This window comes from Chelonus insularis, unplaced genomic scaffold (genome assembly GCF_013357705.1).
Source record: "Chelonus insularis isolate UGA/USDA-ARS -01 unplaced genomic scaffold, ASM1335770v1 contig_57_pilon, whole genome shotgun sequence".
In the NCBI taxonomy this organism is placed as follows: domain Eukaryota; kingdom Metazoa; phylum Arthropoda; class Insecta; order Hymenoptera; family Braconidae; genus Chelonus; species Chelonus insularis.
In genome coordinates this window covers 136,679-152,716 of record NW_023276654.1, presented here as the reverse complement: position 1 = coordinate 152,716, position 16,038 = coordinate 136,679, and the positions used below count along the sequence as shown (strand labels likewise).

General features: G+C 31.5%; 1 protein-coding gene across 4 annotated transcripts in view; it reads left to right on the top strand.

Annotated features, from left to right (window-relative positions):
* The window catches only part of LOC118070371 (dystrobrevin beta), a 300,960-nt gene that overhangs the window by 211,353 nt on the left and 73,569 nt on the right, over positions 1 to 16,038 (top strand). For all 4 annotated transcript variants that reach the window (XM_035088930.1, XM_035088929.1, XM_035088931.1 and 1 more), the window contains one exon: positions 4,766 to 4,946. In XM_035088930.1, the coding sequence (XP_034944821.1) occupies positions 4,766 to 4,946 (181 nt within the window). The remainder of the gene's footprint in view (positions 1 to 4,765; positions 4,947 to 16,038) is intronic.

Sequence of the window (16,038 nt, the reverse complement as noted above, 5' to 3'; positions counted from 1 at the left end):
GGACGCAAGTTGATAAACCGACTTTATATCAAACATATGTTCCTATAATTTTTATAGGTACGTATGAAGCCTCACAATCGACAATGAATATAATTAAATGCAACGTCCTTTGATTTTTTAGAATTTAATACGTACATGCAGTGTGATGTACAGCTACTTGTAGTCGATAGCATTTCTCTTAAATTCGTATAATATTCCGATTTGAATGATACGATAGTCAATTTGTAAAGAAGCTTTGGAAAAATCATGTTTTTTTCTGTCACAATACAATCAGTGGCTGAATTTAGTGTATCGGAATTTACGAAATAATTCAAAACTTTTCTGTAGACGAAAAGGTAGATGCATATGATTGATCAACCTTTCTCTGATGAATTAAGTTTAAGACAAACCCATCCATTGAGAAAAAGTTGCCTATAGGTACTTATGAGGACTTAATCATAAAACGTGTATTATAAGGACTGTCTTTATAAATACCGAAAAAACTTTTCGATAGCAGTTGTAATACATAAATTTTAATAGATCATTTTCAAATTGAAATGAGAACATGAAAAAAAAAACTTATGATTAATTTTTTTTTTATATTTTATTTAACAAAATATCATAAAAATTAAAAAAAAAAAAAAAAATATAGTGTACTCTGTAATGAAACCTAAAGGTTCGCGCTGGTTTCATTTCTCGTACTTAATTAGCTTTAGAGATATATTACTTTGAATAGAAGTCATGGGTACGGTTAATTTTTCTATATCTTAAGGACAAAACGGAAGCTGGTCGCGAAATGTACATAAATTGTGTTTGTACATCAAGTCGATTTTAATACATAAGTTTCGATATAGGTTCCCAATTGGAGGCCGACTCGTCATACATATCCGGCTAGACCCTCTACCATGAAATAATAAAATTTGTCTATAAGAATTTTGCTTTGATTTTGTAAGAAACTTCTGTTTCGTTTAGTTACATGACCTTCAGTTCTTCGCATTTCCTACTCTTTGGGTTCTTATGGTTTTTCCCAGTGGTTACTTTTGATGGGAAAGCAGGAAGGAAAGGGAATTGAAGATAAAAATTTAAATTTTTTAAATTTTTAATTTGATTAACGGACGATTAGTTTTTAAGGAATCTTTTATTGTATAGAATCACGTTATTAGTTTAATTTAGATCATTTTGGTCTGTTTGGAGGTTGCTACGCGCCGCTGGATTTTTTTCTCCTAATTATTTCTTTTTTTTTTTATTTTAAAGCAGACCGAGTTGAAAAGCGGCAGTATTGGAAACTGAGCTGAATTTCTATTTTAGTTATTTTTAAAATAAGATTAAATTTTTATTGTGATTTATTTAGTTTGAGATTTCATTCTAAACTTTATTTAATTTCAGCCTAATCCAATACTTTACTCAACTAATAGGAATTACCAGGTGGCAATTTTTAGAAGATCGGGAGAAGTGTAAAATATTTGTATGTCGCCATCTAATGACTATTAGACTAACGATAGTTTGCTAGTTAACGACGATTGCTTGACGATTAGATCGTTTATAGCAACGAGGGGGGAGTTTGTTTATCTCCAGTTTTTGACTGAGACTTGAGTTGACCGCACGTATTTTTTCGATTTAATTAATTGCTGTCAATCTTTAATAAACTGTTTCTTTATTAATTAATTTTCTAAAGTTGTTCTTTGGTTTTATTTTTCAATATATAAAAAAAAGATTGATGAAAAACACTGTACCTCTCAAAATGTTTTGATAAAAAACATGATAAACTAAAACTCTCGGTATTAATTTCAATTCAGCATTTTACGATTCTATTCCACATTTAGTATCATAAATCATACATGTTAGTCCATATGCGCACCGAAAATAAATTTCTAATGTTTTAATACGAAATTTTTTATTCTTTACTGGCAAAGTCACCGTAGTATCGGAATCATTTCTAGAAATAGAATTTATTACTTCAGCACTGACAAAAATCTGAAACTCATTTAATAATCAATTAAAACTAGAACTGAATTAGAATTTTCATAAAATGATGGAAACAAATAAAATTTGTATTTTACGAGATTCTTTACTTTGTTATTGTTTAGAAGTTTATCGGTTACTTGTTGACTTACGACGACGACTTTTGAAGCACTTGAATATTCACAGCCAGAGTATTTTGGCTAGACTAGTGTATGAAAATTCTACTTGTAACATGTGGCTTGAGTTTCCACATCCCGCATGTTTTGTGTGAGTTTCAAAGTTACACTTCTGCACTTATTACGTGTGATCAGATCGTTTTCTTTATTTTCGACATACACACATTAGAAGTAGCCACAATATGGTGTCACTTCCCAATAAAAGGTATGTAAGCACTACGGACTTCCGTGCGGGTAGACACACCGCCAACTAACAGAAAAATATCAACAGTCGGTAAGACGTCAGCCTACCATATTCCACAGAGGAGCGATGTCAGTTGTCGGTGATACTGTCCACAAGTGGTCGATAATATAAAACAAGATAGCGTGGTCAATATTGCACATTGCGATAGAACCCCCCTTGGTTATCTACTATAACGATTCGATTTGCTGACTTCGGAATTTTAACACATCTCGACGTTTCGACGTGTGGGAAGATCATGTGAATAGTTTTCAAAAAAATTGATGAACGAACGTTTTCATCTACGGTTTATGAAAAACTAGTTGACACATCATCTTCAGGCCAATTCCACTAGATAGATAATCTAAAAAAGAAGAGCTAAAATGAGTTTAAGTATGATTCTCTATTTTTTTTTATTAGCGCAATGTTTTTCCGCTTTTAAGAACAACTTAAAAATTAAAAACTGGTAAAGGTTTCCAATCAATAAGTCAATAACGATTAGTCCTACGATAAAGTGCCAAAGTAATTTTGGTAGTAAATCAGTTTGCCGAGGTCATATATTTCTTATTAAAAAACAAGGTGCTCACATGATGTTGAAGCGTAAATGCCCGGAAAAAAGGAGACAATTCTAGACCTAATAAAACAGTTAGTCTTACGACAAAAGTGTAAAGATGATTTTTGTAGTTTTTTAGTCTCCTACATTTTTTCGAAAAAACCAACCGTTCTTCCGGCATTCTTGAAAAATCACATTTTTGATATGTCTCAAACACCGTAAAAAATTGTCTATTCTATAATGTCCTACTCTAAATTCTTCTGTAAACTCTATTGTTCTCAAACTGTTTTCGAAAATTGTTTTGAAACCGGTTTTATTCGAAAATATACATGAAATCGTAAATTCTATACTTAAATGTATGCGGTCTTCTTTGTAGCAGAATTCTATCTGTCCACTGTGCAATGTTACAGTTTTTTGTGGAAAGTTATTCGTTTTCAAGACATCCACAAATTAGCGTTAAAGAATACCTTAAATAATAAAATACTATGTGTAAACATATCCAAATGAGAGTTACTTTCTAATTTTCTTTTCCATCGATCAATCGAAATCGATATATGGGATGCACTGCAAATAGCCTACCACCAATTAGTAATAATTGTTTTTTCGATCCAGTGAAATTATTATCGAAATCTAAAAGTCGGTAGATAGGGCTAGAGAGAATGGTCCTAGTATAACTGGGAACAGTTCGGTAAAATTTTGGCAAGAAAAGTGCTCCAATCCTGAGCAACAGTAGAAAAAACCAAACATTCCATTTCTCAGATTTTAGCAATTAAGAGAGAAAAAGTGTTCTCGAGATTTTTTTCTTTGAAGTAGTTAAAGGTGGAGGAGATAAAAAAAATAAGGAGGCCTGGTAATACAGAACGGTCTACTTTACATAGGTACATTTTTTAAAAAAAAAAAAACTAGTTTTTCGATTTTTTGCTTTCGAGAATAATAATATTTCAAATTATTAGAGGTATAGGTAAGGAGATAGCTTACTTCCTTATGTAGAATGATAAGATCTACAAGTTTCGCTTAAAGAATTTTTTTATTTCTCTCGCATTTTGCGGGATAATTAGTAAAAAATAGGTCTAAGCACACTTCGTGCTAACACGATGAACTTCCGATTAGTAATTATTTATAACAAATTTGAGTAGTTATAATCGATGTTTGTTGTAAGCATCCAAATCTATGTGATATACGCATCAGTTAATCAATAATTACAATTTTTGATTGTTTATAACAAATTCCTATTGTCATAAACAATGTGTAATTATTGAAAGTCATATTTGGTTGTGAACAATAATATCTAGTCAGTATCAACTCAATTTTTGAATGAAATTGTTATTGTTTGACTCAAAAGTATTGTAACTAGCTAATTTTTTCATTTTTTTTCTTAGCTAATTTGTTATAAAAAAAAACGGCTCGATTGAATTCGTCTAAATTTCTTTCAGATCTTCATGATTATAACTTTTGAATCAATTTCAGTTGAAGACGATAATTCTATCCGTTCTTGAGATATCAAAAACGAAAAAAAGGCTGACGTCCATACATACATACATACATACGTACGTACGTACGTACACTCATATATTTCTAAAAATTGGTCAGTATGCTTGCGAATAGCATGAAACGTGGAGATACGATGAAAATTAAAATTTCACCTATCGGTCCAATTTCAGTAACTTCCTAATGGGAAGTTAATAAAATCTAACGGGTCATTTCTACGTTGTTTCTTCGTACTAAGAATTGTTTTCAGTGACTTCGTAATGATTTTCTCTAATTCTTAGCCGTATCTACCGATTTCCTTTTTTTGACTCTAATGCCACTGAGTTATTTATATTTTTTTGAGTCAGGAAAACTATCAAAACAGTAACATTATTTCGTGTTTTGCAGTCCTCCATCACCACTTCCATCTCACAATGGATTCATTGACCAATCATATGTCAATACTTTCGATTTTGGATCATCAGATAGTCGAATAACATTGAAAAGTTCAGAAGGTCTCAAGCTTGATGATGAACATAAATTAATAGCACGTTACGCCCATCGACTAGCACAAGAAATCGAAATTACGGTAAGAAAAACATTTTTCTTTATATTTCCGTCTGTATATTATAAATTTTCTTGAATAATCATCATCATCAGATTTGATATTTCTTTACGAATCTCATGTGACTTATATCTTGAAATAATTCACTGCTAATTTTTTTTTTAACAATATATGAAAATCGATTTCATGTTAATGTTCTATTGAATAAACAAATAATTAAAAAATCTTTTTCTATGACAACAACATGATTATTAAATAGTAATTTTTTTTTTACAACAATGGAAAAATCGTACATTTGAACAAAGTTATGGATTCAATTCTGCAAATTCCGCATTTTGACATACCTCGACATTTTTAGGTCTTCAACGGATGTAAAAAAGAAATATTCCCTTTTTTCCCAGATTTGTATCTATATAAAGAAGATAAATTATTCATTTATTGTGCGTATTACATATGATTATCATATCATTGTAGAAATATTTAAGACACAATGATTTTTTACATCATGCACAACGAAAAATTGCAATATTTTACATCCTAGAAATTCACAATGAGACTAACAGTTATTTCTAAATGCAAAATCAACTGGATTTTTAGATTTATTTGGTTTAGTAAATGTATAACTACTTTTAAACTATGAACAACGAAAAAGATTGATGTATCGTGGAGACGAGAGTTGATTATGAGTCAGTGATTGTAATTTAATAATATTATTTCTCGAGTGTAAATTTCAATCATCTCGTCGTAGTAAGACACTGTCTGAAAAGTATCTTACAAAGTTTTTCCATATTTTAAACCCAAAAACATCTCATGGTTGAATTTGTCCAGTAGCCCCTTTAAAAAAAATCATTATCTCAATTCCTTTATCCAGTGGTTTGGTAGACGTGACAGCTTTAAAACAATTGTCTAAACCATTAAATTGTGAATTCTTTTTCGCTAATAATGCTCATTTTTTTAAATCGGAATCATCGACTATCATCCCAGCATCGATAGCAGTTTTAAAATTTTCCAACGTATATTTGCAAATTTGAGCTATTTATTCTTTGTATTTTTCGCCTTGGTTTGTTGATGTGCCCAGCGTTTTAATTGCCGAGAAGACTGTACATTTCTAAATTTTTGCTTAACACTATCAATACTGAAATTCTTTTTCTTACCACTCTGCCAATTCTCAACTTCTCGTAATTTATAATCATGACTTAAGCTCTCTTTATTAGTAGTACATGCTCTATCAGACACTTTTGGTTCATGGATTGCAGATGCACATTCTTCGTCTTCTATAATTTCTGCTTCCAATTCCCTACATGGTTCTTCAAAATGCAATGAATTTTCCTCCATCATTACGATATCACTATACCCATTCATTGCATTTAATAATATTTGTTCAAAGTGATTCTTCACTTGTATTTCAGCATCATTTACAGGTGTCTCAATACTTTTCCTAGTTTGAAATCTTGTTAAAAGTAATCGAATAACATTGTGGGGGTTAACTTCCATTTTCAACTATTTAGTGTTACACAATTTTAAGAATAAAAGATAATCATATTTCTATTCTGAGCACACGATTTTATACACATATGAAATAATGACTATTAACCAAAATTAAAATGAATACAAGATGCAAAGGTATTCATTGACTACAGTATTGATTTATAGTTTTTGAGTTATAGATTTTTTCGAAGGAAAAGAATCGTTTTTTTGGCATCTATTTCGATGTCATTTTAAGAATTGCAAAGACACGTATCTCGGAAAATTTTATGCTCTTCAGATTGAAGTTGGTCCCATCAAAAAATAATTTTTAGTTTTTAAGTTTTAGAATTTTTGTTATTTTTAATAAAAAAAAATGTATATCCGCAAGTTTTATTAAAATTAAAAATCACCTCTATAGGGTGTCAACTTTGGAGGTGATTTTCACCCATTCAAAACGTTTCACCACAGCAAATAAATACGTGGTTCATTATTTGCGACGTAGATTATTATATATAGAAGCATCAGCTAAATCGACGGTGACCACCTCGCGAGGTTTCCTTGTGAAGATCGATTTTTGTGCTTTTGTGTACTTCATGGCATTCTTGTTCAAAATGATTCTTTATCTCAATTTCCCGAGTCGAAAAATTCTTTAAAATTGTAGACGACTGTACTGTGTTTTTACTGCGTTTGTACATACATTCGGCATTATTTCTGTACTATGCTTACATAGCGAACAAATGCGTTCGTAGCACATTAGAAGAAGGCCAGCAGTACGGCCGCATAAGATGTAAAAATTGCCCGCATAATTTTTTCAAGCGCTTGTACTGGATCTGCAGCGTGTCAGCATGCATCCATCGCGTGTCCGTATTTAATTTGCAGCATACCCACAGATGTAAATATTTCATCTGCAAAGGTATATTGAAAATGTGTAATGAAAATGAATTTTCTTTCGATTATTTATAATTAAGTATCTATTAAAATTATTAAAAATCAAAATTAAATAAAATATCACAAAGTTTATACGACTTTAAAATAATCCATACTAGAATAACATAAATATACATATGTCTATGTATATAACTATATTTACAAGTATATCTATCAATGGATCATTTATGGACACACTTATTATATTTTAATTTAGTATACTGATTATCATTATTGTTGTAAGGCTGGACTTGAGGAGGATGACTAAATTGTGCAAAATATGGAGTTTGTTAATATGAGAAGTAATATTAATTTTGGTTATTTGGATAATATTGTTGGTATTGCGGATGAGAATAAGGTTTATTGTCTGGATAATATGTGGATGCCCCATTATTATAATTATAATTCATTAAAGATGGACGATTTTCAATATAACCTGGTGGGTTTTTCTTCATATTTTGGGAATAGCATTCGGATTACTGATAATAATTATAAGTGTTTGGCGACGAATTTGTTGACATATTCAAATTGTTTGTAGTTATCACGTTGTTTCTTGGTTTTGGTGGGAAATTTTCCTACATCGATGGTCCTGGTAGAGAATTTTCTTTTCTAGCTAATGTGTTATCTTTTGGTTTTGATGGTGTAATTTTTGGTATCATTGGACCTGATAAATCATGATTTTCTTCAGCTGGTATGTTATCAGGTGTTATTGGGCTCGGTAAAACTATTTCTTCGGCTCTTGAAGATTGGCAAACGCATTTTTTTTCGGGTTCGAATGCATGATTCATTCGAATCTGATTGTTCATGTTTTGTAGAGGTAAAAGATTTTGTAGATGGAAAAAGTCATTAATATATAACTACAAACATTGTAAAATGTAAAAAAAGAATCAATTGTTGCTAACTGACAATATCGGTCATTCCTATTCTTCATTCTCTTGTTGTTTGAGGATTGTTCATCTTCCTGTGCTCTACTTTTTGGTGCTCGTTCGCGAGTCTTCATTTTGAGATCTTCTTGTAATTCCGGTGGTAATTTCGTATTCTCATAAACTGAAGTTTTTTTTTGAAAATATCGTTATATTCTGCTGTTGTCCGATCGTTGTCATGTCTTTTTTTTATATACCCTGTAAATAATTAAGTAAATACGTAAGCTTTCCGAATGCCAATTTTCCCGGATGAAAGGAAGCTAATTTAATTATGTAAAAGTAAATTAGTTAGATTTAAAAGTTAACTGTTTACATTTTCTTACGTTATTGGAGTTATTCTTATCACTACAGTTTGAATTTTGAATAGATTAATATTGTTACTTATAACTGCTTTTTGAACACATGGTAATCTTTTCTGCTGTTTCTGTTTCTAATGTTTGTTGTTTCTTCAGGATTTTATCTAATAGTAATCGCAACATCGTTCTTTTACAGCTGTTTGCTCGAGAGAACCAATTTTTCAAAATCTCTGTCTTAATTTTTACGCCGGTGTTAACGTTCAAGCTGTACTGAAATTCAAAAATGAGTTATATGATGGGCACATGCTATGTTTATTAAACTATTTCATATGATTTATAAAAATTATTATTTTGCAAATCGATTCCGCGAATTCGATAGACATTGGTAATTCTATAGAAAATAGTTCAGTATTTTTATGATAAAGCTGTACTTTTTAGCTAAATATTCTTGATTAATTGTAAATCTTTAGGCATCATTAGGCAGCCAGGTAAAAAAGATTATGCTAGAAGATATAAAAAGACAGTTTAAGACAGGTGTCTAAACACTTCCATGTGTAAAATGGTCTAGGGAATTTTCCAGGCGAAGAAAACACTAAAAGAATTTTAAAAATTATTTACCACCAATGATGATTATGACATTGGAATTTTTTGTGTTTCCAAATACTTCCTTAACAATATTGATTGCATTTCATGAGCTGCTACAAATTCTGGTGTAACTGTAAAGCAGAAAATTGACAGTAAAAAAATAATGATATTTAATGTATGTGTGTGCATATTTATGTATATTGATGAATAGTTTTGATGTCTAACCTCGAGAAGTCCAAATGCATCTCTTATAGTTTTCACAACCAGCATTTTCTACAGAATTAGCCTGTTGACTGTCATTCTATAGTGCATTATCTTTACTATCATCGTGAAGATATTTTAATTCATTCGTTTCATTTTCCACTTATTTCAACCGTTTCGTTGACGTGTTTTTCCCCTTTTTTCTTGTTTTTGTCACTTTTAACTCTTTAGCTATCATTCGATCGTTTTGTTTGTCCTTGATAACCCGACCGAGAACGTCAACTACAATTCAATACACTTTTTAGTATCTGTGATTATTTATCATGTTTAATTTTTTTTAATGATTGGCAACTACAGTCGCTAAATACTTTCATGAAATTGTTAGTATTTTAGCTTCGTACAATTCTACTATTCCTCAATCATCAACTCAAGGTAGACTTCCGATCCACATGCGTCAGAGAATATTTTTATCCACTTTAGTTCAATCATTACACTAAATGACAGAGCACATACATTATTCTGTCTAAACTATAATAGCCTATTTTGTTTTGAACACTTTTTTCTTCATTTAACAATATTTCACTTTTTCTAATAAACAACTAATAAACACTAGTTGAGTATAGTATAGATTTATACATCTCTCTTGTCGAGTATTATAATGTATACTACAGTTCGGCACGCCCTCGATCTCAACTTCAAGGTTTTATGTATACATATGTACGTATAAGTTTATCAATATACATTGGGGCATGTGAATGAATATATCGATATCAAAGTACATATAATATTATTAAATCTGATTAACATTTGCAAATTTATAAGTATCGCTTGAATAAAGGCATAAAGATTTCAAACAATGACATCAGTTCTGCAATTGAGTAATATCAAGCTCAGTAAATAACAAAAATATCTAGTTCTAACTATCGATCAACTGAACCATTACGTAGGACAAGAAGATAGCAATTACGAAAACAACGTAATGAAAATCTTTATATTGATTAAAGAGAACGGTAAGTACCATGTTTACTTATAATAGACAAAGAGCCAATGATAAATTTTAGGTAGTCATTTCAAAAGTCACGGAACTTTCTACAGTGAATCTTCTATACCTACTGAAAATTAAAAGCCACTTCTGGCAGCCCTCTATGGCCGGGGTAGACTACCCTAAAATTTTGAAGAGGGTATGAAAGAAGATTTATTTTAGTCTAAGTATCAGTCATAAAATTTCGGGAAATTACTCTTGATAGTATTTTGTCTGATCCTGAATTGTATAGATTGAAAATTAAAAAAATTTTTGAATTTTATATGTACAAGACAAATTTTAAAATTTGATAACTACTGCGATGAAAAGCAAAGGAATTTGATGCATGTTTTTTTCAGCTCTCACAGTCGATTTAATTCAATACTACACCCAGACATCAATGATTCTTCATCGAGTTCAGGTGAATAATTTTATCATTCTTTTAACTTAATTTTTTGCAGTTGGCTTACCGAAATAAACTTGTTTTCTTATATTTGATAATAATAGTCTGTCTATATTTTAGATAACGAATTATTAGGTCCCATTGATAGTAATCATAACAGAGACGTTGATATCAATTTTATAGAACAACATGAGAACATACCAGGATATACTTAGAGATTAGTGCTGTCAAAAAAGTCAATTCATCAATTGTAATTTAATCTAATATTCTACATCTGTATGATTGTAAGAAGATTGATATTTTGATCTAATTCTGACATTACTACTGCAGATAGTGCTTACTATCATCGAAAATAGGTATTCAAACAATATTGAAGCTGATAATTATAATCAAGTGTTTTCTTTAGATACAAACTATTATGAGAGTCCTCAAAGTAAAGTTTTTTATCATGAGTCTATTGTCATAAGTGACAGTGATCTTGACTTCAATAAAGAATCAGGTATTGATCTTGATTTACTTTATATTACTAACACTCCCATATGATTAATTCAAAATACTTAACGAATGGTAATATAGCTGTTTTATTATTTTTTGCAGACAGTACTATTGATAGTTCAGAAGAACATTATAATGAGTGGGAGTGACATAAACTCTGATAGTGAAAGATCACAAAACTCTGAAAGCAATGAAGAAGATGAAAATACTAGGAATAATATTAACCTGTATGGAGATGAGGCATTGTATAAAGGAGCTTTTATAACTCAAAAAGAGAGCATGTAAAGTCTTTTAACCTTGGTATAGACTCGAAATCAGTCAAGTAGTACTTTCGCTGATATACTCCAAATTATAAATTAACATCTTTTGCCAGTTACTTATTTTAGAGATACTTTGTATAAACTTTGAAAATATTGTGAATATGATCAAATTTCAGTGATTAGACATATTTATTGTAAACAACGTATAATAGTTTTACGAACTCAAACGGAAATATATGAACGTACAACTAATGTCGGATAAGACTACTTTATCTAAATGGTGATTATTAGCCAGTTGCAAAATTTATACTTAAATTTAGAATGTGTTGAGAACCCTAATTTATAAAAAATTTACAGGAGAACGTAGAATATTATTAAATCCAAACGATTTTTCATTCACATGGTACACCGATGAGATCTAGTTTTTAAATCGAAAAGTTTCAGCGTATGGCCCGTATTTTTGATGATTAATGGGTTACCCTACGAAAAGCGCAGTCAAAAAGAGAATTTTATGGTTTGGAGAAATTAAACCTATTTCAATATTTACTTGAAACCTATGTATGAGTAATTCAAAACATTGAAAAACGGAGTTAATTTTTCCAATGTATTGAATATTGTAAGAAACGTAAAAACCTTAACGTCAGCTGGTACTGGTAATATACCATGTTCCTATTCTACACGATATTATGAAACCAGTTCACTTAATTCAATATTTAAAATTGATCCATGGAATATATCTCTTGAGTCAAACACATAATACTTAAATTTCAATTGATATTGCCGAACAACTGTAGAGAGCTTTTCTTTCGAAATTTTATTCCTCGTATGACCGTCGATACATGTCCATCAATTTTCATATGTTACTACACCTTGCTGAAAAAGTTCGTAATCTTAGATCTTCATGGACAATGTCATGTTTTCTTTTTAAGGATTTATTGGAAATTGTATTGAAATATATCCATGGAACCACTCATGTAGGGTTGCGAATGTATAAAAAAATTGCGCATAATGTCATTATTTCTAATAGGATTGATAGGTTCGACGAAAACTCAGATATTAAAACGTTATGTAATGTAATGTTAGTTACAGGAAAAAATGGAAAAAATCCAATACATTGGTCCCAAGACATTTATTGTAGGTAAAATTGTATATCTTGAAATTATTCCATTGTATATTTCATCAACATTCGAAAATAACAATATACGGATAGATAATATAAATGTATGGATTTTTAATGAATTAAAACAATCAGTTTACATGATTTACACGAAAATTTGTAGTCTGAGACAAGGATTGTAGCGATCTCGCGCTACTGGCCCCACTGCCCTAAATTATTGACTAGTAGGGATACACGGAGATCGTGTAGCAGCAAGAGAACAAGCTGCGACACACTCGAGAAGTAACAATAAAATTAAGAGTATTTTATCGTAATCAAGTCACCAAAGTCGGTGAAACACTAGTTTGAGAGACTAGTTCAGTTTGTGAAATAAAACATCGTCAAAAAATCTTGGGCGAAAGCAAGATAGATGTCTGGAGGAGCCAGAAAGACCGGTAGGAGCTATCGTCGTCCATTTGGCAAATTCGACGAGGCGGATACAACGCAACAAGCGTGAACCTGCTCTACATCTTATTAATTCTTGCATGGATTTCGTGTCATTTCGACTATCTTCTTATCATTGAGTAATTAACTCTATATCTTACTTTGTTCTCGAGTAACTAACGCCTCACAACTCAACAAGAGTCTCGAAGGTTCGAGAATCCGTTGCTGGCTAAGGTCACGCATTGTTGTCGTGTGCACGACAGACTCAATATTTGTAAACAACGTCTAAACGACCAACATAAATACTCCCTGAGATTTGTACGTTAAGGTATCTTTTAAGTATAACGCTTAATTCAATCGTTACTGTTCAATTATAATAATTCAATTAATCTTGTAATCGTCAGATGAACTGTCATCAACTGTCCCGTCAACCGTAGAGATCGTTTGTTCATATAACTCTGCTCTGACGTACGTGTTTGTAGGCCACTGTTCAATGTCAGCTGATTATTATTACCGCAATTGGCTACAAAATAATTCATCAACGTGCCTTAAATTTTCGGCCACTCTAACAGTCAAGTAAAATTTAAATTGTGCTGATAATAACTGCAAAGCTTGTAATGAATGCGCTGCAAATTATAGAAGCTCTTCAGTACATCCCCGCTCATACAATAGGCGTATATCCAGCAATCCTTGCTTCAAACATTGTAGTGTAATACACGTGGCGGATTTGTTTCATAAAACAAGAACAATATTAAAACGTTGTAATATAGATACAACAGGAATATTTCGTGGTAAATGTAAGAATAGATAATTGTTTGAATTATAATTTTAGAATGTTCACATCAGTGATAGCAACGAGCGTGCGAAGCGCACAACCAAGATGCTTGTCGAAATTATTAGCTATGAGCACCTGTATATGAAGCGGCCATCATGCCCCGCTGCTAAGCACCGGTGTCAAACATTGTTGTGTAATACACGTGGCTCGTAGTACCAAATATATGCCTATTTTTTTTCTATGCCTTCATGTTTTGCTGTGTTGTTGTGCTCTCACTTGCAGAATTAACAGCTCAAGCGCCACTCCTGCAACTAAAAGGAAGTTGGAAGCATACATATTTGCGCGGAGTGGCCGGAATACGGCAACGCGTTTGTGCGCAGCTTTCTTCAATCTCATATTCCCACGCGACGAGCGGTAGCAAGAAGCCCCCCGTGCGTAGGTCCTGGCTGAGCAAGACTGAACGCTCGAAACAGCGTTCACCCAGCGTAAATCATACTCAGCCCCACCACGGCCAACCATTAGATGTCGCGTCAATGCCCTTTAGCCAAACCACACCAAGCGCGACGCTGCACGCATGCGCCATTAGTAAATATTGAAAAATTTCGTGTTTCGCGGTCAATCACATAAAAATCATTAAATAATTAACAGGTATATATATTAATGAGCAAAAAATCATTGAATGTTTATAGTATGAATTCTTTACCCTTACTCATGATTTTGCTGTTACGCGGCAACCCCTACAAATTCATCCCCACATTGTAATCGATCTTGAGCGGTAACCATTACCGATTTTTTTTATTAGTTCGCGCTGCTATGGCAAGTAAAAAATTTGAATTTTCAAAAAGCTTCTGCTGGTAACTGTCACCAACCTTTTTTTTATACAATGGCGTTAGTATTTCGGTAATTTAATGTTAATTATTTTAAATTCACGTCCAATTATTATCAATATTCTCCATTACGTGACGCTGCTGTTGTGCCGGGTGCAAGATATCAATTTTTAGCAATTAATTGGTCGTGTGTTAGAGGGTGCTACAAGTAAATGCCAGAAAATATCTAAATTTAAACAAATTTATTTTAGAATCATTATAATGAATTTGATTACATTATTTTGAATGCATTAAAGTGTACTTTTTGTGAAATCAATTGTCTTGCTTTGTGGAATCCACTGATACGTTGTCTTCTAATTTCAATTCTCTGTAGATTGTGATAGGTTACATTTGAAGGTATTTAAATAGTTAATAGATATATTTTACTTTAAATATTATTGTGGTGTATTATCTCTGATTTTTAATAAATCATATTTACATAGAAAATTCGATTCAAATTTACTTTAAACCACTAAAAAACTCGGGTGAATTGAAGTATTTAATGAACTATTCAGTAGGGGAAACATTTGTATGATTTTTGGTTGATACATCTGCCCTCTAGTGACTGAAGAACAAAAATACATATCTATCGATATACATACCTACCCTCTAGCAACTAAGAAACAAAAAATATCGATCTATTGGTGTACAATCTGCCCTCTAGGGGCTTGAAAATATAATATCAATTTCCTGTAAATTGTGATAGGTTACACTTAAAAACAATCCCTTTTAAATCCTTATTTAAATACATCAAGTGTATGCAACACAAGCGTTAAACCAAGTGTGTTTGTTGTGATGCTTGTGCCTCAACAGAAAGAAGATAGTGCGCACTATAGATTGCAAAAGTAAGGCAAAGAGACAATACCAGCGCCCCTAAATATCTTATAATCCATCAACGCTTATGATTCTTCGTAGTGCACGTATTATCATTGTTTTTTTATTAATCTTTGAAATATTATCAATCAGTGTCGAGTAAAATAGTTAACAGAAAAATAATATGTATTGTTTTTAAACAACGAATCAACGCAACCAGGATAAATATTCAACTATTGAATTTTATTGTCAATCGAAAGTAGGAATAAATACATTGCAACTTTCTCACTGGATTATTATTCATTTTGAATAGTAAACAACAGTAAATAATAGAAATTAATTACAAACATCTGTAGAATATCAGTGCTCTGCAGTGGTCTGGGTGCGACCCGAAAGGTCCACACGACCAACTTCCCAGTGGAAAAAATGAAAAAACACTTCTAATAGAACCCGTTTCCAATTGTTCATAACATATTCAATTATTATAAAGAAAAAGAGTGAGTTTCTATGTATGTTATACGGTTGGTAGCTTTTTTTTTAGTAA